The 24,580-nt window shown below is 45.4% G+C and overlaps 3 protein-coding genes and 1 long non-coding RNA gene across 4 annotated transcripts in view; 3 read left to right on the forward strand and 1 right to left on the reverse strand.

Moving 5' to 3' along the window:
• The window catches only part of LOC126988427 (melanoma-associated antigen C1-like), a 104,417-nt gene that overhangs the window by 28,827 nt on the left and 51,010 nt on the right, over positions 1 to 24,580 (reverse strand). The gene's annotated exons all lie outside the window — the stretch shown is intronic.
• LOC126988428 (protein FAM151B-like) lies at positions 592 to 17,117 on the forward strand. The gene is made up of 7 exons (XM_050846511.1): positions 592 to 746; positions 9,807 to 9,998; positions 11,439 to 11,623; positions 12,405 to 12,494; positions 14,167 to 14,277; positions 16,436 to 16,630; positions 16,806 to 17,117. Exons 1-7 carry the CDS (start codon positions 704 to 706, stop codon positions 17,082 to 17,084), a joined length of 1,095 nt encoding a protein of 364 aa, XP_050702468.1. The 5' UTR covers positions 592 to 703; the 3' UTR covers positions 17,085 to 17,117.
• On the forward strand, positions 7,245 to 9,708 carry LOC126988434 (uncharacterized). The gene is made up of 3 exons (XR_007741937.1): positions 7,245 to 8,494; positions 8,664 to 9,209; positions 9,396 to 9,708. It is a non-coding gene; the product is annotated as an uncharacterized LOC126988434 (long non-coding RNA).
• LOC126988426 (lymphocyte-specific helicase-like) overlaps positions 22,826 to 24,580 on the forward strand; it is a 38,368-nt gene continuing 36,613 nt past the window's right edge. Inside the window, exon 1 of the mRNA XM_050846503.1 lies at positions 22,826 to 23,789. Coding sequence (XP_050702460.1) covers positions 23,690 to 23,789 — 100 coding nt within the window. The 5' untranslated portion in view covers positions 22,826 to 23,689. The remainder of the gene's footprint in view (positions 23,790 to 24,580) is intronic.

Below are 24,580 nucleotides of genomic sequence, written 5' to 3' on the forward strand. Positions count from 1 at the left end.
AAAAACAAGATATATATAAGGTAAATGGGAGCTAAATAATAATAAAAAAACATATATGGAAAACATGATATATATAGGGTGAATGATGTGTATATGACAAAGAAAACAAATAAAATCAAGGAAAACAAGATATATACAGAAATTAATAAGGAAAACAAGACAAATAAAGAAAATAACAGGAAAAACAAGACATATAAGGTGACTGAGAGGTAAATAACTGGAAAAAACAAGATAAAATAACCGATTTCATGTATTTACGCCGTGACTTGACAATACTGCATGAATGTCAAATCTACAAATAAATCCAATATATTTACTAACAAAACACCGCTTGGGGACAACAAATTACAGTAAAACAATTAAAACCCAACTTATCAACGCAAAAAAACAGGAATCAAAGGGAAAAAGATGGAAAATAAGGCAAAACAGTCATACGTTATCTTTGTTTATGTGGAGACTTGGCAACGTTGCGGTGGGCGGAACATGGAGGTATAATTAGTGGAGTTGACATCAGGACAATTAAGTGAAATCTCCCGAGCTGTCATTTTTACGGCCAGGTGTCAGGTGTTGTCAGGTCAGGCTTCCTTTTAATGCACTCAGCCAGGCTCTTCCACCCCCATAAATTTGAATGAAAGGGATTACCTGGCCGTATCGACTCCACTAATTGTACCTCCATGGCGCGGGAGGAAGGCGAAGGTTACACATGGTAGGAGGATCATCGCTGGTCTTGCTCATCATATTTTCAGGTAATTCTCGCCTCCCACGCACTGTCCCTCCCTCCCTCCACTCACGCCAGGTACTCAAGGCAGCAGAGAACTTGTGTGTGGCGCCAGGTGTTTGGAATGTGTTTTATTGTGGAGTTTTAAGGCGTTTATTCTACAGGTGGTTGTATGTGTGTGCGTGTGTGTGTTCGGGCCTTTGTGTTCGTAGTTGCAGTAATTAAATTTATGTTCTTGATATTTCCGTAACTTATCTAATTTTCTCTTAAATGTCTCCACTGTTCTTGAATTAATGGCACTCGTTGGTATACTGTTCCAGCTGTTTATATGTCTCTTGGGGAAGGCATGTTTTGTTTAGTCCTGCACGGTTTTTAAATATCTTGAATATCTTGAATATCTTTGTAGTGTTTCCTCTTCTGTCACTCTCTCGCATCGTAAACAGCCCTTCCTGCACGGTTCTTAAATATCTTGAATATCTTGAATATCTTTATAGTGTTTCCTCTTGTCACTCTCTCGCATCGTAAAGTCCTTCCTGCATGGTTCTTAAATATCTTGAATATCTTAATAGTGTTTCCTCTTGTGTCACTCTCTCGCATCGTAAACAGTCCTTCCTGCACGGTTCTTAAATATCTTGAATATCTTTACTGTGTTTCCTCTTGTGTCACTCTCTCGCATCGTAAACAGTCCTTCCTGCATGGTTCTTGAATATCTTGAATATCTTTATAGTGTTTCCTCTTGTGTCACTCTCTCGCATCGTAAACAGCCCTTCCTGCACGGTTCTTGAATATCTTGAATATCTTTCTAGTGTTTCCTCTTGTGTCACTCTCTCGCATCGTAAACAGCCCTTCCTGCACGGTTCTTGAATATCTTGAATATCTTTCTAGTGTTTCCTCTTGTGTCACTCTCTCGCATCGTAAACAGCCCTTCCTGCACGGTTCTTAAATATCTTGAATATCTTTATAGTGTTTCCTCTTGTCACTCTCTCGCATCGTAAACAGTCCTTCCTGCACGGTTCTTAAATATCTTGAATATCTTTATAGTGTTTCCTCTTGTCACACTCTCGCATCGTAAACAGTCCTTCCTGCACGGTTCTTGAATATCTTGAATATCTTTATAGTGTTTCCTCTTGTCACTCTCTCGCATCGTAAACAGTCCTTCCTGCACGGTTCTTGAATATCTTGAATATCTTTATAGTGTTTCCTCTTGTCACTCTCTCGCATCGTAAACAGTCCTTCCTGCATGGTTCTTGAATATCTTGAATATCTTTATAGTGTTTCCTCTTGTGTCACTCTCTCGCATCGTAAACAGTCCTTCCTGCATGGTTCTTAAATATCTTGAATATCTTTATAGTGTTTCCTCTTCTGTCACTCTCTCGCATCGTAAACAGTCCTTCCTGCATGGTTCTTAAATATCTTGAATATCTTAAATATCTTAATAGTGTTTCCTCTTCTGTCACTCTCTCGCATCGTAAACAGTCCTTCCTGCACGGTTCTTGAATATCTTGAATATCTTAAATATCTTAATAGTGTTTCCTCTTCTGTCACTCTCTCGCATCGTAAACAGTCCTTCCTGCACGGTTCTTAAATATCTTGAATATCTTAAATATCTTAATAGTGTTTCCTCTTCTGTCACTCTCTCGCATCGTAAACAGTCCTTCCTGCACGGTTCTTAAATATCTTGAATATCTTTATAGTGTTTCCTCTTCTGTCACTCTCTCGCATCGTAAACAGCCCTTCCTGCACGGTTCTTAAATATCTTGAATATCTTTATAGTGTTTCCTCTTGTCACTCTCTCGCATCGTAAACAGCCCTTCCTGCACGGTTCTTAAATATCTTGAATATCTTTATAGTGTTTCCTCTTGTCACTCTCTCGCATCGTAAACAGTCCTTCCTGCACGGTTCTTAAATATCTTGAATATCTTTATATTGTTTCCTCTTTTCACTCTCGCATCGTAAACAGTCCTTCCTGCACGGTTCTTAAATATCTTGAATATCTTTATAGTGTTTCCTCTTGTCACTCTCTCGCATCGTAAACAGTCCTTCCTGCACGGTTCTTAAATATCTTGAATATCTTGAATATCTTTATAGTGTTTCCTCTTGTCACTCTCTCGCATCGTAAACAGTCCTTCCTGCATGGTTCTTAAATATCTTGAATATCTTTATAGTGTTTCCTCTTCTGTCACTCTCTCGCATCGTAAACAGTCCTTCCTGCATGGTTCTTAAATATCTTGAATATCTTTATAGTGTTTCCTCTTCTGTCACTCTCTCGCATCGTAAACAGTCCTTCCTGCACGGTTCTTAAATATCTTGAATATCTTGAATATCTTTATAGTGTTTCCTCTTCTGTCACTCTCTCGCATCGTAAACAGTCCTTCCTGCACGGTTCTTGAATATCTTGAATATCTTAAATATCTTAATAGTGTTTCCTCTTCTGTCACTCTCTCGCATCGTAAACAGTCCTTCCTGCACGGTTCTTAAATATCTTGAATATCTTAAATATCTTAATAGTGTTTCCTCTTCTGTCACTCTCTCGCATCGTAAACAGCCCTTCCTGCACGGTTCTTAAATATCTTGAATATCTTTATAGTGTTTCCTCTTGTCACTCTCTCGCATCGTAAACAGCCCTTCCTGCACGGTTCTTAAATATCTTGAATATCTTTATAGTGTTTCCTCTTGTCACTCTCTCGCATCGTAAACAGTCCTTCCTGCACGGTTCTTGAATATCTTGAATATCTTTATAGTGTTTCCTCTTGTCACACTCTCGCATCGTAAACAGTCCTTCCTGCACGGTTCTTAAATATCTTAAATATCTTTATAGTGTTTCCTCTTCTGTCACTCTCTCGCATCGTAAACAGCCCTTCCTGCATGGTTCTTAAATATCTTAAATATCTTTATAGTGTTTCCTCTTCTGTCACTCTCTCGCATCGTAAACAGCCCTTCCTGCATGGTTCTTAAATATCTTAAATATCTTTATAGTGTTTCCTCTTCTGTCACTCTCTCGCATCGTAAACAGCCCTTCCTGCATGGTTCTTAAATATCTTAAATATCTTTATAGTGTTTCCTCTTCTGTCACTCTCTCGTAAATAAACAGCCCTTCCTGCACGGTTCTTAAATATCTTGAATATCTTAAATATCTTTATAGTGTTTCCTCTTCTGTCACTCTCTCGCATCGTAAACAGCCCTTCCTGCACGGTTCTTAAATATCTTAAATATCTTAAATATCTTAAATATCTTTCTAGTGTTTCCTCTTCTGTCACTCTCTCGCATCGTAAACAGTCCTTCCTGCACGGTTCTTAAATATCTTGAATATCTTGAATATCTTTCTAGTGTTTCCTCTGCCACTCTCTCGCATCGTAAACAGTCCTTCCTGCACGGTTCTTGAATATCTTGAATATCTTAAATATCTTTATAGTGCTTCCTCTTCTGTCACTCTCTCGCATCGTAAACAGTCCTTCCTTACAATCTTACCTCGAGATATCAAGGTAAATAATATACAAGGCAAAGAAAACAAGATATATAAAGAAAACAGTAGGGAAAACAAGGCAAATAGGAAAAAACAAGATATATAAGGTGAATGATGTGTGATATGACAAAGAAAACAATGAGATATCAAGGTAAATTATATACAAGACAAAGAAAACTCTATACATAAAGAAAATAATAGGGAAAAAACAAGATATATAAGGTGAATGATGTGTGATATGACAAAGAAAACAATGAGATATCAAGGTAAATAATATACAAGACAAAGAAAACTCTATACATAAAGAAAATAATAGGGAAAAAACAAGATATATGAGGTGAATGAGAGCTAGATAATAGAAATAACAGATATATATGGAAAACATGATATATATAAGGTGAATGATGTTTATTATAACAAAGAAAACAAGATATCAATGTAAATAAAATCACGGAAAACAAGATACATACAGAAAATAACAAGGAAAACAAGACAAATATAGAAAATAACAGGAAAAACGAGACAAACAAGGTGAATGAGAGGTAAATAGCTTCGTACTTTCCACGCAAAATTTAAAATGTTTCCATCATGTCCCCTCGAGATCTTCAATATGGCAGAGTGGGTAAGTCCAGTTTCCCCAGTCGTTCCTCATCGGTCAGATCCTATATTTCAGGCACTTGGTTGATGGCTCTTAGACCAAGTATGGACACTATATCTGATTGGCGTATTCAAGATGTGGTCTAACAAAAGCTGTATACAAGTTCTTAAACATATCCCAATCCCAGTAAACAAATGTTCTTCTTATAATGCCCACTATTCTATTTGCTGTATTAACCTTTCCAGCCAGATGATCAGAAAAACTTAACTTATTGTCAATTATCACGCTTATATCTTTCTCTCAGTCTTAGTTAATATGTTGTTCATGGTGTATACTTGGTCCTATACATTAGTTCTCCCAATCCTTATTTGTTTGCATTTTTCTCTTCAGTCCATTTGTGAGCTCCTTCCAGATCGTCTTGGAGCCTTCTACAGTCATCCACATCATTGATACTCTTAAAAATCTTGGTCTCATCAGCATACAAATATATTTCACCACCATTTTTCCATTAACAACAACTCGCTGCTTTCTGTTCAATGAGAAGTTCTTTAATTCCATAGAGAGACAGTTTTTTGATAAGTCTATGATGTAGTACTCTTCAGAGGCCTTCATAAGATCACAGTAAACTACATCAACACCCTGGCCTCTGTCTATTGCCTCTGTCCATCTGTCTAACACCTTGAGCTGCAGCATCGTAGAGCGACCGGATTTGAAGCCAAACTGCACTTTACTAAATAACTTGTTACGTTTCATGTGTGCCATAATTTCTTCCCTAAGCAGTGACTCCATTATCGTACACATGACGCTGGGGAGGGTCATATTCTTAAACCTTCCGACCCTCAAGCACATACATTTAACAAGGCTTTCGTGGGATTTGTGGGCATTTCCAGGGGTAGTTTTAGGACCCTGGTGGTAGTCTGACCCTTCCTCTATACCGTGAACGTAAACAAACACCCATGGAGACGCGTTTGACCTCTTATTTAGCCTTTAGAAATGATGGATGCAGGAGAAGGGAGCGTCTAACAATACCAAGCTAAGACTGATGGGCCTATAGTTTCCAGGATCACCTTTGCTTCCCTTCTTATGGATAGCTGTTACATTAGCAATTTTCCAGTCTTCTAGAACCAGACCCTCGTTAAATGAAGTTTGAAAAATAATTTGTCGTTGATGAGGTTTCAGGCCCTGCTCCGCCATCAACAATTTCAACGTTAGCCTCAATAATAGTCTTTGATGCGCTTATTCTCAAACATTGTAGTGAGTGAGTGAGTGTCTTATAGCCTCTTCCATTTAGCGTAACCTGTTTCTGGGTCATGATCTGTGGAGTCTCTTGATGGATAGAGTCCCGACAACCTAAGATTTGGACGCCATTATTGGTCCCGTTTTCACCACGAGAGCGTGTGCTAGCGTTTGAAAAGCACGGCGAAAACAGGCCCAATAATGGCGTCCAAATCTTAGGTAGTCAGGACTCTATAAGGGACTCTATAGATCACGACCCAAAAACAGGTTACACTAAATGGAAGAGGCTATTAATTTCTTTTACGAATAATATCACATAACCATTAGTTCAGTGTTCATGTCTGCTATTTTCATTATAGTATCACAATCTTAAATATCCAATGATTATTTCCAGCACACTGAACATTCATCACACACAATTTATCGTTGAGTACAGACACTGATTAACCCGTCCACTGCGATTGGCACGGATTTCACCTTCACTGGTAGCCTGGTAACATACACTCCCAGGTCTTTCTCTGCCTCTGTGGTGGGTATTAAGTGTTTCCCATGTGGTATTGGTGTGCTGGATATCCCTTCACTGGTAGCCTGGTAACATACACTCCCAGGTCTTTCTCTGCCTCTGTGGTGGATAGTGGAGTGTTTCCCATGTGGTATTGGTGTGCTGGATATCCCTTCACTGGTAGCCTGGTAACATACACTCCCAGGTCTTTCTCTGCCTCTGTGGTGGATAGTGGAGTGTTTCCCATGTGGTATTGGTGTGCTGGATATCCCCTCCCAAGGTGCAGGACTTTACATTTTTCTTCATTGAATTGTAGCAGCCACTCCTTGTTCCATTCCTGTAGCTTGGTGATGTCTTCTGCTAGGAAATCCACAGTCAAGGAGTTAATAGCCACAATTGGTCATGTTACGAATTCTCTCGATTTCAGTCTGGAGAACTACACAACACTGGTCATTCACTGAGTGGTTGATTTCAGGCTCCTTGTATACTGGTCATTCACTGAGTGGTTGATTTCAGGCTCCTTGTATACTGGTCATTCACTGAGTGGTTGATTTCAGGCTCCTTGTATACTGGTCATTCACTGAGTGGTTGATTTCAGGCTCCTTGTATACTGGTCATTCACTGAGTGGTTGATTTCAGGCTCCTTGTATACTGGTCATTCACTGAGTGGTTGATTTCAGGCTCCTTGTATCTCACACAATTTATACATTTCTTCTCAGCCATGCTCCTGTGATTTATGATTGCCAGCGCATCTGAAACTATTTGGGACATCTCCATTAATCTTGGCAGTACAGTTGGCCTCAAGATGGCCGTATCTCCGACAATGATAACATATAATTGCATGGTATCTGTCTCTCACTCTGTATATTCCTCATTCTAATTTTAACTTGTGATACTTGTGAATAAGCTCTCTCACAGTTGGGTCACACCTCAGAATGTAGTGCATCGTGCCGCCAACTGCAGGCTTACTAAAAATCAGCTTAATCTTATTCTCACCATCAATGGCGTGTAAGAACTCATTGGGGTCTAAGATGTTCTCTTTATCCACATTGCATATCATGATCTTTGGTTTCATCTTCCCAACACGCCTGGTGCTAATTTGCTCAACAGACTCAAATTTTGGGCAGCCTCATTTCTTATATTCTCATTATCAAAGTTCATTACAAGATTACCTCCATTAGCGAATCTTGAATGCCTTGTAATGCCTGGGAGACCTCACTTTTTAACCCAGTAGTCTTTTTATCTCGCTCAGAGGCCTCATTTCTTATATTCTCATCATCAAAGTTCATTACAAGATTACCTCCATTAGTGAATCTTGAACCAGTGATCTGAATGCCTTGTAATGCCTGGGAGACCTCACTTTTTAACCCAGTAGCCATTTCATCTCGCTCAGAGGCCTCATTTCTTATATTCTCATCATCAAAGTTCATTACAATATTACCTCCATTAGTGAATCTTGAACCAGTAATCTGAATGCCTTGTAATGCCTGGGAGACTTCACTTTTTAACCCAGTAGCCGTTTTATCTCGCTCAGAGGCCTCATTTCTTATATTCTCATCATCAAAGTTCATTACAATATTGCCTCCATTAGTGAACCTTGAACCAGTAATCTGAATGCCTTGTAATGCCTGGGAGACTTCACTTTTTAACCCAGTAGCCGTTTTATCTCGCTCAGAGGCTTTAACAACAAGTAGATTCTTCCTAGCTTTCCTCCTGCGTTTGGTGACCTCAGCCCAGCTTGTACCCGCTGACTCTGCATAATCAGCGCTCTGCAACACCTCAGCAACCTTCCCCACCTCTTCTCTCTCACTCACCACATGAGACTCAACCCAGGAGGAGGAGGAAGAGGAGGAGGAGATTGCAAAAGAGCTTACTGTATAGGCCTTAAGCTCTCAACAAAGGCCTTTCTCAATGTCCTCTCTATCTCAGTCTATCTATCTATATGGTGTTAGTGTGCTCCATCCTGCCCCGGTAAAGGTTCTAATTCCACCTCTCCACCTGGTTCTTTGTCTGTCCAACTCCCTGATGCAAGAGTTAACCAGCATCTTCACTCTTTCATCCCTGGCAAAGGTTCTAATTCCACCTCTCCACCTGGACCTCTCTCTGTCTGTCTGGTGTTAGTGTGCTCCATCCTGCCCCGGTAAAGGTTCTAATTCCACCTCTCCACCTGGTTCTTTGTCTGTCCAACTCCCTGGTGCAAGAGTTAACCAGCATCTTCACTCTTTCATCCCTGGCAAAGGTTCTAATTCCACCTCTTCACCTGTCCTCTCTCTGTCTGTCTGGTGTTAGTGTGCTCCATCTTGCCCCGGTAAAGGTTCTAATTCCACCTCTCCACCTGTCCTCTCTCTGTCTGTCTGGTGTTAGTGTGCTCCATCCTGCCTCGGTAAAGGTTCTAATTGATATTTCCTTAGATAATTCTTGCTTGAGTTCATCCAATTTCACCACAATTTTGGCAGCCAGAGATGCTATATGAAGGCATGGGTTGAACTCAATTAATTTTAGGTATGTTCTGCTCAATACCAGACAGATAAGCACATTCCACATGACACCATCTAGGACACAAACAGCATCCAATCCACTTCCTGCCTATGAAATCCTCACTGATCTTTTATACAGGTAACTCTGGATCTACGCGAGTATTGTGTCCTTGAAGAGGTCGCGTAAATCAAAAACAATGTAAATCCAACAAGAGGTAGGTTGGCTCCGCTCAGGCCAGGATTTTTTCCACTGCCAAGGAACGATTACTGTCCTCCTTGAGTAAGTGGGATGGGGCGTGTGGCGTGTGAGGTCCTGGCAGTACAGGTAACTCTGGATTTATGTGAGTATTGTGTCCTTGAAGAGGTCGTGTAACTCAAAAACAATGTAAATCCAACAAGAGGTTGGTTTGTACCTTTATTGCCTACTGTATCACTCTGACTCCTCTCCCTCTCGTGGTTCCTCCTCTGGCTGCCCTTCCCCTCGTGGTAGCACAGCAGCGAGGGTGTTGTTGTTGTTGAGTAGCGTGGCAGCGTGGGTACTGTATTGTTGTTCAAGTGGCGCGCGGGAAGAACTGAGCTCAGCTGTGTGGCCGTGTGAGTCCAGTTGCGTGAGACATCTGGGGGCCACTCCATAAAATATCACGTATAAGTGAAAAAAACGCGTAAATTAAACATTTATATGGATTTTGGACCACGCGTTATTTCAAAAACGCGTAAACCAAACTTGCATAAATCGAGAGTTACCTGTACTACTACTACTACTACTACTACTACTACTACTGATAATACTACCATACTCCATGTGCTTCCAGGCGTGGTAATGTCGGCAGAAACAGGAGAGCAGGCCCCGGTGCCGGACCCACCCACGGAGGAGACGGAGGCCATGGACGGTCTGGGGCCCATCGACGCCGCTGACTTCTTCCCCGAGGTCAGGGATGACTTGACAGAGGTTACCTGGGCACATCGGGTCAACAGTCAGGCGGAGCTGGAGGCCATGTTGAAAGGTGTGTGTGTGTGTGCGTGTGTTTGTGTTGACCTGGTTTTAATAATTAGCTACTCTTGTGGGTCCCTTCTCTGTGTGTCAATTAGTCCTGCTCACTTTTAACCCGGTGGTAGCAGCGGGATCATGTTTCTTAATGGTCCCTCCAAGTGAGAAAAATGAGAAAAAATCACCCCTCACACAAACCATTTCATAATATATATCAAAGCATTTGTGATCAGATTATGTATCATCTATTTTGGGGGGTTTATATCATGGCATAAATTTGGCCCGTCGCTGCTACACGGTAAAGCCACAAATTTGGCCCATCGCTGCTACACGGTAAAGCCACAAATTTGGCCCGTCGCTGCTACACGGTAAAGCCACAAATTTGGCCCGTCGCTGCTACACGGTGAAGCCACAAATTTGGCCCATCGCTGCTACACGGTAAAGCCACAAATTTGGCCCGTCGCTGCTACACAGTAAAGCCACAAATTTGGCCCATCGCTGCTACACGGTGAAGCCACAAATTTGGCCCGTCGCTGCTACACGGTGAAGCCACAAATTTGGTCGGCTGCTACACGGTAAAGCCACAAATTTGGCCCATCGCTGCTACACAGTGAAGCCACAAATTTATTATCGCTGCTACGGTGAAGCCACAACTTTGGCCCCTCGCTGCTACGGTAAAGCCACAAATTTGGCCCATCGCTGCTACACGGTGAAGCCACAAATTTGGCCCGTCGCTGCTACACGGTGAAGCCACAAATTTGGCCCGTCGCTGCTACACGGTGAAGCCACAAATTTGGCCCGTCGCTGCTACCCGGTAAAGTGACAATGTTGGCCCGTCGCTGCTACGGTGAAGCCACAAATTTGGCCCGTCGCTGCTACACGGTAAAGCCACAAATTTGGCCCGTCACTGCTACACGGTGAAGCCACAAATTTGGCCCATCGCTGCTACACGGTGAAGCCACAAATTTGGCCCGTCGCTGCTACATGGTTAATTTACAATGTTGCCAGATTGTCGTACTCAGTCTCCTCGACCCTAATAACTGCCCTCATGTATAGTTACTGTTAAAATGGTTAATTAATAGTACTTTTTGTCAATGGCTATGGCCCAGTAAATACCAGTTCTCCCTACGACCACCACCACCACCACCGCCACCTTGCAAAGTAAATCAACCCTAGGAAGAGACACACGCAAAGGGTTGTGTCGCCCAGAGCTGCAGCCTCCCGAAATTGACCTCTCTTTCGGCCACCTCTTTGGACTCATTTTTTTTTTTAGGAGCAGCGAGGAGCAGGCTTTTTTATGTTATTATTGCTTCCTTTTTTGTGTGCCCTTGAGCTGTCTCCTTCATTGTAAAAAAAAAAAAGAGAGAGAGAGAGAGACCGGAGACTATTACTACTACTACTACTACTACTACTACCACTATTACTACTACTATTACTACTACTATTACCCTTACAGATGACAAGATTATGATGCTGGAGGCTGATGTCCTTAGCGGCAAGTTGAGGGATAGCGAGGAGAAGGCCAAGGAAGGAGAGAGGGAGGGGGAGAGCAGCACATCCCCCATCATGGCCCACCCCCCGGAGAAGGAGTCTGACCTCACTGTGGCGATGTGGCTCGACCAAGTGATACAGGCCAACCAGGTGAGTGCAGGGTGTGAGGGAGGGTGTGAGGCAGGGAGGATGTGTGGGAGAGAGTGTGTCAGGCAAGAAGGGTGTGTGGGAGAGAGTGTGTCAGGCAGGGAGGATGAGGGAGGGTGTGAGGCAGGGAGGATGTGTGGGAGAGAGTGTGTCAGGCAAGAAGGGTGTGTGGGAGAGAGTGTGTCAGGCAGGGAGGATGTGTGGGAGAGTGTGTGTCAGGCAGGGAGGGTGTGTGGGAGAGAGTGTGTCAGGCAGGGAGGGTGTGTGGGAGAGAGTGTGTCAGGCAGGGAGGGTGTGTGGGAGAGAGTGTGTCAGGCAGGGAGGATGTGTGGGAGTGTGTGTCAGGCAGGGAGGGTGTGTGGGAGAGAGTGTGTCAGGCAGGGAGGGTGTGTGGGAGAGTGTGTGTCAGGCAGGGAGGATGTGTGGGAGAGAGTGTGTCAGGCAGGGAGGGTGTGTGGGAGAGAGTGTGTCAGGCAGGGAGGATGTGTGGGAGTGTGTTTCTTGGGTTCATGGTACAGAGGAAGGGTCAAACTACCACCAGGGTCATAAAACTACCCCTGGAAATGCCCTCAACTCCTACGAAAGCCTAGTTAAGTATGTGTTCTTGGGCGGCAAAATGTCTTGTTATACGATCCTATGTGTTTCCAAATATCCTACTTATGTGTTTATCAGGGGTCAGTGTGTCTTGAAGAATCACTCCGAGGTCCCTGTGTTGTCCGCTGCATGTGTTAGTGTCTCATCCACGTCATGTGTTGCTGTGTGTTGACTGTTGGTTGTGTTGCAGGGAGGGAAGAGGAAAGGCATCAAACTGGACTTCAAGGAGCTGAGTGTTGTGAAGGAGAGCCTTGAGGAGCTTGTCAAGAGGAAGGAAGAGGTGTGTATGTGTGTGTGTGTGTGTGTGTGTATACCTATTTTTGTTTTTGCAGGATTTAATCAAGCTCGTAAAGCCTTAAACTTGCATAACCTTCACATTACTTCCTTGAATCATTCCTTCTGTCAAGTCCTCACCAGCCTTTTTTCATCAAGTGTGTGTGTGTGTGTGTGTGTGTGTGTGTGTGTGTGTGTGTATACCTATTTTTGTTTTTGCAGGATTTAATCAAGCTCGTAAAGCCTTAAACTTGCATAACCTTCACATTACTTCCTTGAATCATTCCTTCTGTCAAGTCCTCACCAGCCTTTTTTCATCAAGTGTGTGTGTGTGTGTGTGTGTGTGTGTGTGTGTGTGTGTGTGTATACCTATTTTTGTTTTTGCAGGATTTAATCAAGCTCGTAAAGCCTTAAACTTGCATAACCTTCACATTACTTCCACGAATCATTCCTTCTGTCAAGTCCTCATTTCATCAGCCTTTTTTCATCAACTGTGTGTGTGTGTGTGTGTGTGTGTGTGTGTTAAATCCACCATTCACCCTGGTCTGCCCACATGCTGGACTTGCCATCGCTAGCCAGCACCCTTTCTGAATGACCTTGGAGTCCACAAGTAATGGATCGCTGGGTATGACCTGATTTGACCTCGCTTTCAGGCACCTCTTTTGATTCTTTTTTTTTAAGAGCAGCGAGTGGCGGGCTTTTTTTTATTATTGTTTCCTTTTTTGTGTGTGCCCTTAAGCTGTCTCCTTTGTTGTAAAAAAAAATAACCTCACATCTGTCTCCTGGGGTCTGTTCCCTTCTCCTATAATTCCTTCCCCTTCTGTCTCTCTCCGGCATATGACCACAGATGTTGCGCCCACTAAACCAAACTTTCCAACTTTTTCCTGTCTCCTGGGGTCTGTTCCCTTCTCCTATAATTCCTTCCCCTTCTGTCTCTCTCTGGCATATGACCACAGATGTTGCGCCCACTAAACCAAACTTTCCAACTTTTTCCTGTCTCCTGGGGTCTGTTCCCTTCTCCTATAATTCCTTCCCCTTCTGTCTCTCTCCGGCATATGACCACAGATGTTGCGCCGACTAAACCAAACTTTCCAACTTTTTCCTGTCTCCTGGGGTCTGTTCCCTTCTCCTATAATTCCTTCCCCTTCTGTCTCTCTCCGGCATATGACCACAGATGTTGCGCCGACTAAACCAAACTTTCCAACTTTTTCCTGTCTCCTGGGGTCTGTTCCGTTCTATAATTCCTTCCCCTTCTGTCCCTCTCCGGCATATGACCACAGATGTTGCGCCGACTAAACCAAACTTTCCAACTTTTTCCTGTCTCCTGGGGTCTGTTCCCTTCTATAATACCTTCCCCTACTTTATCTCTCCAGCATATGACCACAGATGTTGCACAGACTAAACCAAACTTTACAACTTATTCCTGTCTCATGGTGTCTGTTCCTTCTTATAATTCCTTCCCCTTCTGTCTCTCCGGCATATGACCACAGATGTTGCGCCGACTAAACCAAACTTTCCAACTTTTTCCTGTCTCCTAGGGTCTGTTCCCTTCTCCTATAATTCCTTCCCCTTCTGTCTCTCTCCGGCATATGACCACAGATGTTGCGCCGACTAAACAAAACTTTCCAACTTTCCACCACCACCACCACCACCATCACCGCCGTCACCTTACCCCACAGATGACATTCCCGATCTGGCTCAACGCTGACATCCTCCCCGGCCCAAGCAGTCGCAACACCCCCGTCCCCTCGACTGACTTCCTGACCACCTGCGCCGAGCTCTTCCCTCAGGTGAGTTGGTGTTCCAGTGGCGGTGTGGGAGAGCGGAAATGATATGCAAGAGTTAACCAGCGTCTAGTCTTTCATCTCTTTTGCTGGTGAATTCTGAGACAGCCTTCCTTTGCCTGTGTTTCCTCCTGCCTGTGACTTCAACTCTTCCAAAAGGGGAGTATAGGGCACCTCTCTTCTTGCCTCGTACTATTTAATTATCTTTATTTTATTTTTTATTATTATTATTATTATTATTATTATTATTATTATTTTTTATTTTTTTTTTTATTTTTTTTTTTTATTTTTACGTCCATGCCTATAGTGCCTGTAGGCTTGCTTGAGGGGCCTGGATGGTGTTTGGCCCCAGCCCGTCATGGCGCAGGCAAGTGTTTATAGTGGCGCCATCTTCCCTTGGCTCATGCTGCCCCCCGGAACTCCTTGATTCACTTGGACGGTTTCCTCTAGAGTCCGGGTTGATGAGTGGTCTTCAGGACAGCATGTGGGTAGTTTTAAGCCACTCGGCGGTGACTGAAAAATCCCAGGTGGTAGCGTGGGGATTCGAACCCGCGTCGTCCATCACGCGGTGAATGTGGGCCCAGCACACTACCACTCAGCCACTCTTGTTGCCCTTGAACTGCTTCCATTGCTGTAAAATTAAGTCTGTACAGAATAGATGTGCACTTACTTTTCATTGTCTGTGTGTGGGCCTGGGAAGCCTGAGAGTTGGGCGCACACACAAGCCGGCGCTGCGGGAACCTGCCGTTGCTGTAACTGCGCTGCGCTGTGTGACCGACACTTGAGTAACCTTGTTCCTCATCAAATTTGCTTCATTTTAGTCAGTGAGCTTCAGTATTTGAGGCATTCCTTGACCACCTAGATGATTTTCTGTTCAGTACTTTGCACCTCACACTCCACAAATCTGTATCCTCTGCTGTACACTGTCTTTGTTGGAGTTCAAGACACATCTGTAGAGAACACACCAGTACACCCGCGTCAGAGATGGGAGGCTGCTGAGTCCTGAAGGCTGCAGCACAAAACATTGGAGTAGATACACAGCATTGTTCAGTATTACTCCTGGGCTGTGTTCAGAGTTGTCCGCACAGCACTTCGCTCCCTCACCGTGTGGTCCATCTCATTGCTGGATCAGTTGAGTGCTGCTGAGGCTCGTCAAGGGTCAGTCGTGGCAGAAGAGTTTGCACACAGTCATATGGTGGGCACAGCTGCAGCCACAGGGGAGGATGTGCCAAGGAGACATGAGCCGCACGGAGACTCTTCACCTGTTTTCCTTCCCTTCCCTTCCCTTCCTTTCATTCCCTTCCCTTCCCTTCCTTTCATTCCCTTCCCTTCCCACATGCTTTGTACACATTTTTTAACCTTCACTCTCTTCCTCCTTCCCTTCCCTTCCCCTCCTATCCCTCATACATTCAATATCTTCCTTACCTCCATTTCCTTCCCTTTCCTTCCCTTCCCTTCCTTTCATTCCCTTCCCTTCCCACATGCTTTGTACACATTTTTTAACCTTCATTCTCTTCCTCCTTCCCTTCCCCTCCTATCCTTCATGCATTCAATATCTTCCTTACCTCCATTTCCTTCCCTTCCCTTCCCTTCCCTTCCCTTCCCCTCCTATCCTTCATGCATTCAATATCTTCCTTACCTCCATTTCCTTCCCTTTCCTTCCCTTCCCTTCCAATCCTTACCCTTAATATCTTCCTTATCTCCATTCTCTCCACCCCCTTCCCTTTCCTTCCCTTCCCTTTCCTTCCCTTCCTTCCTTCCTTCCTTCCTCCTATCCTCATGCATTCAATATCTTCCTTCCCTCCATTTCCTTCCCTTTCCTTCCCTTCCCTTCCAATCCTTTCCCTTAATATCTTCCTTATCTCCATTCTCTCCACCTCCATCCCATCCCTTCCCTTCCCTTCCCTTCCCATCCCTTCCCATCCCATCCCTTCCCTTCCCATCCCTTCCCTTCCCTTCCCTTCCCTTCCCTTCCCATCCCTTCCCTTCCCATCCCATCCCATCCCTTCCCTTCCCATCCCTTCCCTTCCCATCCCTTCCCTTCCCACTCACATCCCAAAACATTTTCATACTCCAATAATCTCCCTCTTCCCTCCCCTTCCCAATCGTTCCCTCTCCTTACCATCCATTTCTTACCTGTTCTGTGCCTCCTCCCCACCCCCAGGCCACACTCTCGCTAGGCTGGACAACCTTCGTGGCCCCCAACAGCCCGGCGGTGGAGTCTGGGTACAGCCGGGAGCACTTTGAGGCGATGGTGCAGGCCCTGGATACCCACGCCATCACCCAGCCTGTCACCTTCCCCATCCGCGCCGCCTTCGTGCCACACTCCATTGAGAATCTGGAGTGGCTGCTGGAAAATGTGAGTGTGTGTGTGTGTGTGTGTGTGTGTGTGTGTGTGTGTGTGTGTGTGTGTGTGAGTGTGTGTGTGTGTGTGAGTGTGTGTGTGTGTGTGTGTGTGTGTGTGTGTGTGTCATTCTCATTTCACCACCTTCTCCTCCTCAACCCTCACCACTCACTGTCTCTCACCACCACAGACACCAGACAGCACGGTCACCATCTGGAGCTCACCACAAGACCCCTTCGACCCCGAGGCCATCAAGACCCTGGTTGATATTCTCGGCCACAACGCTGTCTACCTTGACCTCCCCGAGACGCAGATGACCCAGTACAGGGACGTCGCTGCTGCCGCCGCCGCTGCCGAGGGTGCCAGCAAAGGCGCCCCATTCTGTCTGCTGCCCACGAGTGCCTCAGCGTGGGCTTCGGTGGGGATGGCTCTGGCAACGGCCTTGGCAGCACTGTATTTGTACGAGTGAGTGTGGGGTTCGGAGAGGGAGGAAGGGAAGAGTAGGGGAGTGGGGGAATGGGGGAGGCAGGAGAGAGAGTAAGGGGAAGATTAGTGACTATTTGTATGAGTGAATGTGGGGTTCGGAGAGGGAGGGAGGGAGAGAGAAAGGGGAGTGGGGGAATGGGGGAGGCAGGAGAGAGAGTAAGGGGAAGATTAGTGACTATTTGTACGAGTGAGTGTGGGGTTCGGAGAGGGAGGAAGGGAAGAGTAGGGGAGTGGGGGAGGCAAGGAGGGGGGCTAAAGGGAGAGGATAGGAGAAGGCAGGAGAGAGAGTAAAAGGAAGATTAAGCGTGGGGTTCGGAGAGGGAGGAAGGGAAGAATAGGGGAGTGGGGGAGGCAAGGAGGGGGGCTAAAGGGAGAGGATAGGAGAAGGCAGGAGAGAGAGTAAAGGGAAGATTAAGTGTGGGGTTCAGAGAGGGAGGAAGGGAAGAGTAGGGGAGTGGGGGAGGCAAGGAGGGGGGCTAAAGGGAGAGGATAGGAGAAGGCGGGAGAGAGAGTAAGTGGAAGATAGATTGGGCATATTTTTCGTGGATCTTCATTCAAACCACGATTTCCGCTGCCGTGGTTTAAAAAGTGGTTTTCCGACGCATCCACGATCTCCCAAAGCCACGGTGGATTTCCCCGAAGGATGACGGTATTACTCATCATCATCAGCAGCAGCAATAACAAGAAACAAATGAGAACCAGCCTAGCGGAAATTCTGGTTTGACTGAAGATCCACGGAAAATTTGCCCAGTGTAACAGCCCCTTAAAGTTGGGGTCACATTCCATAGCCCTGTGTGGCCATGGTGCTGTTCTCCGTCCCCTTGGCCTCGGAACACAGGCCAGAGGAACACCCAGGTTACCCTCCCTACGTTTCTCTCTCTCTCTCTCTCAGTGCATATCTGGTTTTTGTAACACACGGTAGAATGTCAGCTTGACCCGGTAGAAGCGACGGGCCAAGTTTGTGGCTTTACCGTGTAGCAGCCACAAATTTGCCCCGTCACTGCTACCGGGTCTATGGTTCACTACGGCCGGGCCAAAACAGTGCCCCGCGCCGTATCCAGGATCGCCACGCGTGCTAAATTTCAAATGTCGCTGTTGAATATAACAAGTTTTCAGCCGTAAACTCAACACAATCATCATGTATTATATATGAAAACATGCAGAATTAAATGGTGCACATAAAGAAACATAAATTAAATGATAATGTTGAGATGTAACCATAAATATAGAGATAAAATAACTCGTATATTGGCTAAAGTGAGCCAGGGCACAGTATGGGCGTCCTTGGATATGGTACGGGACACACAAGGACACAGTTTACGCGTCCTTGGATATGGTACGGGACACACAAGGACACAGTTTACGCGTCCTTGGATATGGTACGGGACACACAAGGACACAGTATACATGTCCTCGGATATGGTACGGGACACACAAGGACACAGTTTACGCGTCCTTGGATATGGTACAGGACACACAAGGACACAGTATATGCGTCCTTGGATATGGTACGGGACACACAAGGACACAGTTTACACGTCCTTGGATATGTGGGACACAAGGACACAGTTTACGCGTCCTTGGATATGGTACAGGACACACAAGGACACAGTATATGCGTCCTTGGATATGGTACGGGACACACAAGGACACAGTTTACACGTCCTTGGATATGGTACGGGACACACAAGGACACAGTTTACACGCCCTGATATGGACACACAAGGACACAGTTTACGTCCTTGGATATGGTACGGGACACACAAGGACACAGTTTACACGTCCTTGGATATGGTACGGGACACACAAGGACACAGTTTACACGTCCTTGGATATGGTACGGGACACACAAGGACACAGTTTACGCGTCCTTGGATATGGTACAGGACACACAAGGACACAGTATATGCGTCCTTGGATATGGTACGGGACACACAAGGACACAGTTTACACGTCCTTGGATATGGTACGGGACACACAAGGACACAGTTTACACGTCCTTGGATATGGTACAGGACACACAAGGACACAGTTTACTCGTCCTTGGATATGGTACTGGACACACAAGGACACAGTTTACACGTCCTTGGATATGGTACGGGACACACAAGGACACAGTTTACACGTCCTTGGATATGGTACGGGACACACAAGGACACAGTTTACACGTCCTTGGATATGGTACGGGACACACAAGGACACAGTTTACACGTCCTCGGATATGGTACGGGACACACAAGGACACAGTTTACACGTCCTTGGATATGGTACGGGACACACAAGGACACAGTTTACACGTCCTTGGATATGGTACGGGACACACAAGGACACAGTATACGCGTCCTCTTGTTGGGTTAAGGAAAACTGTCAATTATTTAAAGATGCAGCCAAATTTAAGCAGTTTACTTTTTACAATTAAGTTTTCGACACTGATGGCTTTTGCTATTATTATTGTTACTATTTCGTATATAATAGCCAGAATTTTTTGTGCTCTTTAATACCAAATAGATTATCCTCATTGCTTAGAGAAGCCTCGCTCTCCTGTGACCTGCTAGTTTACTTGAGTCCAGGGCTGCCAAGTCACTGCTGGTTACCGGCAAGATTTCATAATGCTAAAAATACAGAATAACCCAATACAAGAATATAAAATTTCAATATACAGTAGAGCCCCACTTAGCGCGAGATCAATTAGCGCAAATCGTAATTAGCGCGAGCCACAATTAGCGCAAACGACAATTAGCACGAACCGTAATTAGCACGAGCCACAATTAGCGCGAACCACAATTAGCACGAACTGTAATTAGCGCGAGCCACAATTAGCGCAAACCGTAATTAGTGTGAACCACAATTAGCACGAACTGTAATTAGCGCGAGCCACAATTAGAGCGAACCGTAATTAGCGCGAGCCACAATTAGCACGAACCGTAATTAGCGCGAGCCACAATTAGAGCGAACCGTAATTAGCGCGAGCCACAATTAGCCCGAACCGTAATTAGCGCGAGCCACAATTAGCCCGAACCGTAATTAGCGCGAGCCACAATTAGCCCGAACCGTAATTAGCGCGAGCCACAATTAGCCCGAACCGTAATTAGCGCGAGCCACAATTAGCACGAACCGTAATTAGCGCGAGCCACAATTAGCACGAACCGTAATTAGCGCGAGCCACAATTAGCACGAACCGTAATTAGCGCGAGCCACAATTAGCGCGAACCGTAATTAGCGCGAGCCACAATTAGCACGAACCGTAATTAGCGCGAGCCACAATTAGCCCGAACCGTAATTAGCGCGAGCCACAATTAGCACGAACCGTAATTAGCGCGAGCCACAATTAGAGCGAACCGTAATTAGCGCGAGCCACAATTAGAGCGAACCGTAATTAGCGCGAGCCACAATTAGCGCGAACCACAATTAGCACGAACCACAATTAGCGCGAATCACAATTAGCACGAACCGTAATTAGCGCGAACCACAATTAGCACGAACCACAATTAGCGCGAATCACAATTAGCACGAACCGTAATTAGCGCGAATCACAATTAGCACGAACCGTAATTAGCGCGAATCACAATTAGCGCGAATCACAATTAGCACGAACCGTAATTAGCGCGAATCACAATTAGCGCGAATCACAATTAGCGCGAATCACAATTAGCGCGAATCACAATTAGCACGAACCACAATTAGCGCGAATCACAATTAGCACGAACCGTAATTAGCGCGAATCACAATTAGCGCGAATCACAATTAGCGCGAACCACAATTAGCGCGAGCCACAATTAGCGCAAGCCACAATTAGCGTGAGCCACCATCTACCAAGAAAAAAATTAATTAGCGCGAAAGCCTCAGTTAGCGTGACCATCCACCACGACTGAATTTTGAAAATTGCACCAAGCCGCCATGATGCACAGCACAAGCCGCGAGAGCCCTTACTTTAGCAGACGACGCCATGTGATACAGGGCAAGTGCTTTGTTTACGTTGTGGATGTGGATACGGGCAACTGACCTTCGCTGTGTGTGACGCATGCCCGGAAAATTTGGATTTGCCGGTGGGAAGAAAAGGGCTCAGTGTGACGCCAGGTTATGGTGAACCGACAACTCGCTCCCGGATGGGCACACAGGCGTTGCCAGTACCCACAACGCTGACCAGGTGAGCGCCGGCAATGACGTCATCGGACTCCCAGCGAATCACAAGCGTGTTTTCAGAGCTGAGCCAATTGTAGGTTTTTTTTTTTTTATGTGAGTGATTATTTTGAGTAATTATCAAACACAAAAGTCAGACCCACGTGTGCACCAAATAATTTGTTTCATATTGGTTACTTTATTCAGTTAGTGCGACCGCGTTCACCCACCTAATTCTTGCGCTAAATGGGGCTCTACTGTTTACTGTGCTGCTGAAATTAGGTCTGTTGTGCATTGTGCCAAACCTGCAGCCTGTCAAGCCTTTCCCTCAGGATCTGCAGAAACTGGCCCGTGACACAGGAGAGTAGCAGCCTCGGCAGCCCTGGCCACACCCTCCTGAAGCTTTATCTTAGTCTAGTAAGCTCCGGCCTCTCGTCCCGCTGCGGCCACTCCACTGATTGTCTTTGTAGAAGTTTCACTCCAGTTCCTGAAGTTAGTGGTTCGTGGTCAATTATTAGTAGTATTGCTTTCATTATTATTATTATTATTAACATTAGTAGGGGGGCTTCGTGGTACAGTGGTTAGCATGCTCAGCTCACACCCGAGAGAGCCCGGGTTCGATTTCATTGCGGAGTGGAAACATTTGGGCGGCTTTTGCGATACCCTACGCCCCTGTCCACCCAGCAGTGAATGGGTACCAGGTATTAATCGGGGGTTGTGTCCCGTCTCCTGGGGTCTGTTCCCTTCTATAATTCCTTCCCCTTCTGTCTCTCTCCGTCATATGACCACAGATGTTGCGCCGACTAAACGAAACTTTCCAACTTTTTCCTGTCTCCTGGGGTCTGTTCCTTTCTCCTGTAATTCCTTCCCCTTCTGTCTCTCTCCGGCATATGACCACAGATGTTGCGCCGACTAAACCAAACTTTCCAACTTTTTCCTGTCTCCTGGGGTCTGTTCCCTTCTCCTATAATTCCTTCCCCTTCTGTCTCTCTCCGGCATATGACCACAGATGTTGCGCCGACTAAACCAAACTTTCCAACTTTTTCCTGTCTCCTGGGGTCTGTTCCCTTCTCCTATAATTCCTTCCCTTCTGTCTCTCTCCGCATATGACCACAGATGTTACACCGATAAACCAAACTTTCCAACTTTTTCCTGTCTCCTGGGGTCTGTTCCTTCTCCTATAATTCCTTCCCTTCTGTCTCTCTCCGCATATGACCACAGATGTTGCACCGACTAAACCAAACTTTCCAACTTTTTCCTGTCTCCTGGGGTCTGTTCCCTTCTCCTGTAATTCCTTCCCCTTCTGTCTCTCTCCGGCATATGACCACAGATGTTGCGCCCACTAAACAAAACTTTCCAACTTTTCCTGTCTCCTGGGATCTGTTCCCTTCTCCTATAATTCCTTCCCCTTCTGTCTCTCTCCAGCATATGACCACAGATGTTGCGCCGACTAAACCAAACTTTCCAACTTTTTCCTGTCTCCTGGGATCTGTTTCCTTCTCCTATAATTCCTTCCCCTTCTGTCTCCGGCATATGACCACAAATGTTGCGCCGACCAAACGAAACTTTCAAACTATTCACTGTCTCATGGGTTCTGTTCCTTCTCCTATAATTCCTTCCCTTCTGTCTCTCTCCGGCATATGACCACAGATGTTGCGCCGACTAAACCAAACTTTCCAACTTTTTCCTGTCTCCTGGGGTCTGTTCCCTTCTCCTGTAATTCCTTCCCCTTCTGTCTCTCTCCGGCATATGACCACAGATGTTGCGCCGACCAAACGAAACTTTCCAACTTTTCCCTGTCTCCTGGGGTCTGTTCCCTTCTCCTGTAATTCCTTCCCCTTCTGTCTCTCTCCGGCATATGACCACAAATGTTGCGCCGACCAAACAAAACTTTCCAACTTTTTCCTGTCTCCTGGGGTCTGTTCCCTTCTCCTGTAATTCCTTCCCCTTCTGTCTCTCTCCGGCATATGACCACAGATGTTGCGCCGACTAAACGAAACTTTCCAACTTGTCCCTGGTGGTTGGAATTATATCTCTATCAAAAAAGTTACTAAATCATTATCATCATTATTGTTAGTTCCTTTTGTTATTATTCAGAACCAATGTACAGGTAGAAAGATCCACTTTGTAACGATTGTCTTTATGAGCGGTTGAAGGTTATCACAGTGATGGGATCGGGAAGGTAATTTTAAGGAAGTCTTGTGTATAAGCAATAACTGACATCTCTTCATTTATGGATCACTGTAAGGAATATATGTACATGCAGTATTTTGGGTCAATCTGTATTTTTTGTAGCAATATTGACTGAGATGAAATTTTTGGGTTTTTTCTTTGATGCCTGAGAATGTCCCACCATGTAAGGCGTGCCGTCCATCTGTCTGCTGTGATCCTCCTTCCACGCGCCACACAGCTTAAGAAGAATGTGGAGGAGGTGGAGAAACAAAACCCCACGGTGAAGGAAGACTCAAGATGGTTGTAAGGGAAGTTGAAAGACCAAATGACGTCAATGTCAGTGAAAGTCGTATGATTCGCCAGTGGGCCGTCAGTCAGGCAGTGGTGCCCAGCCAAGGTGCGTATCCCGGCCCGTGTACACGTGTGAGCAATCGAGAGAGCTTAATTGTTGATTGGTAGTAGCGAGCAAAACCTGAGTCGAGGCAATGGATTTGAGCAGCCTGCAGGGCGAAAGACCCTTCCCATGTCCTCACTAACCGTGTCCCTATTGTCTCACCAACACCAGAGAGCAGTTCAGCATGCTCTCTAAAGACAGATCCTCTCTATCCACACCACACTACATTCACTCAACACACACACACCTTTTCCCAAAATTCAAAATTCAAAATGGCGCACAATAACCATGCCTCGGAGTCCCCGCCTGGTTGGGGGGGACCACAAATTCCCCCGGAGAGGACTCCCCTTCTGGCTGCCGACCTGAGAGGTGTCTTGATAACTCCTCGAGCCTCTTTTTTCTCAATTTCTGCAACATTCGCGGTCTTCGTTCTAATTTTCATTCTGTAGAACACCATCTCTCCTCCTCTAAACCTCACCGAAACACAGGTTTCTGAGGCTACTGACAGCAATCTCTACTCTGTTCCTTCCTACTATCTCTATCCTAAATTTCAATCCAAAGCTGGATGTTGCGCCTACGTGCGCAACGACATCACTTGCTCTCGTGCCCACGACCTTGACTCTTCAGAATTTTCCACCATCTGGCTAAGACTTCACTGTCACTCTATTACTAAATACATCTGTGCTGTTTATCTCTCACCTAACTCTACCAACTATGTAAAATTCTTTAACTACTTGAACGCTAAAGTGGAGCACATCTTGACCCACTTTCCCTTCGCTGAAATCTCCATCCTA

Source organism: Eriocheir sinensis, chromosome 69 (assembly GCF_024679095.1).
Source record: "Eriocheir sinensis breed Jianghai 21 chromosome 69, ASM2467909v1, whole genome shotgun sequence".
In the NCBI taxonomy this organism is placed as follows: Eukaryota; Metazoa; Arthropoda; class Malacostraca; order Decapoda; family Varunidae; genus Eriocheir; species Eriocheir sinensis.

Excerpts from the sequence above, each read along its gene's own strand:
- LOC126988428 (XM_050846511.1), top strand. The coding sequence starts at position 704 with ATGGTAGGAGGATCATCGCTGGTCTTGCTCATCATATTTTCAG. Across the intron at positions 747-9,806 it reads CTTGCTCATCATATTTTCAG|GCGTGGTAATGTCGGCAGAA; the intron begins GTAATTCTCGCC and ends ATGTGCTTCCAG. Across the intron at positions 11,624-12,404 it reads AAGTGATACAGGCCAACCAG|GGAGGGAAGAGGAAAGGCAT; the intron begins GTGAGTGCAGGG and ends GTTGTGTTGCAG.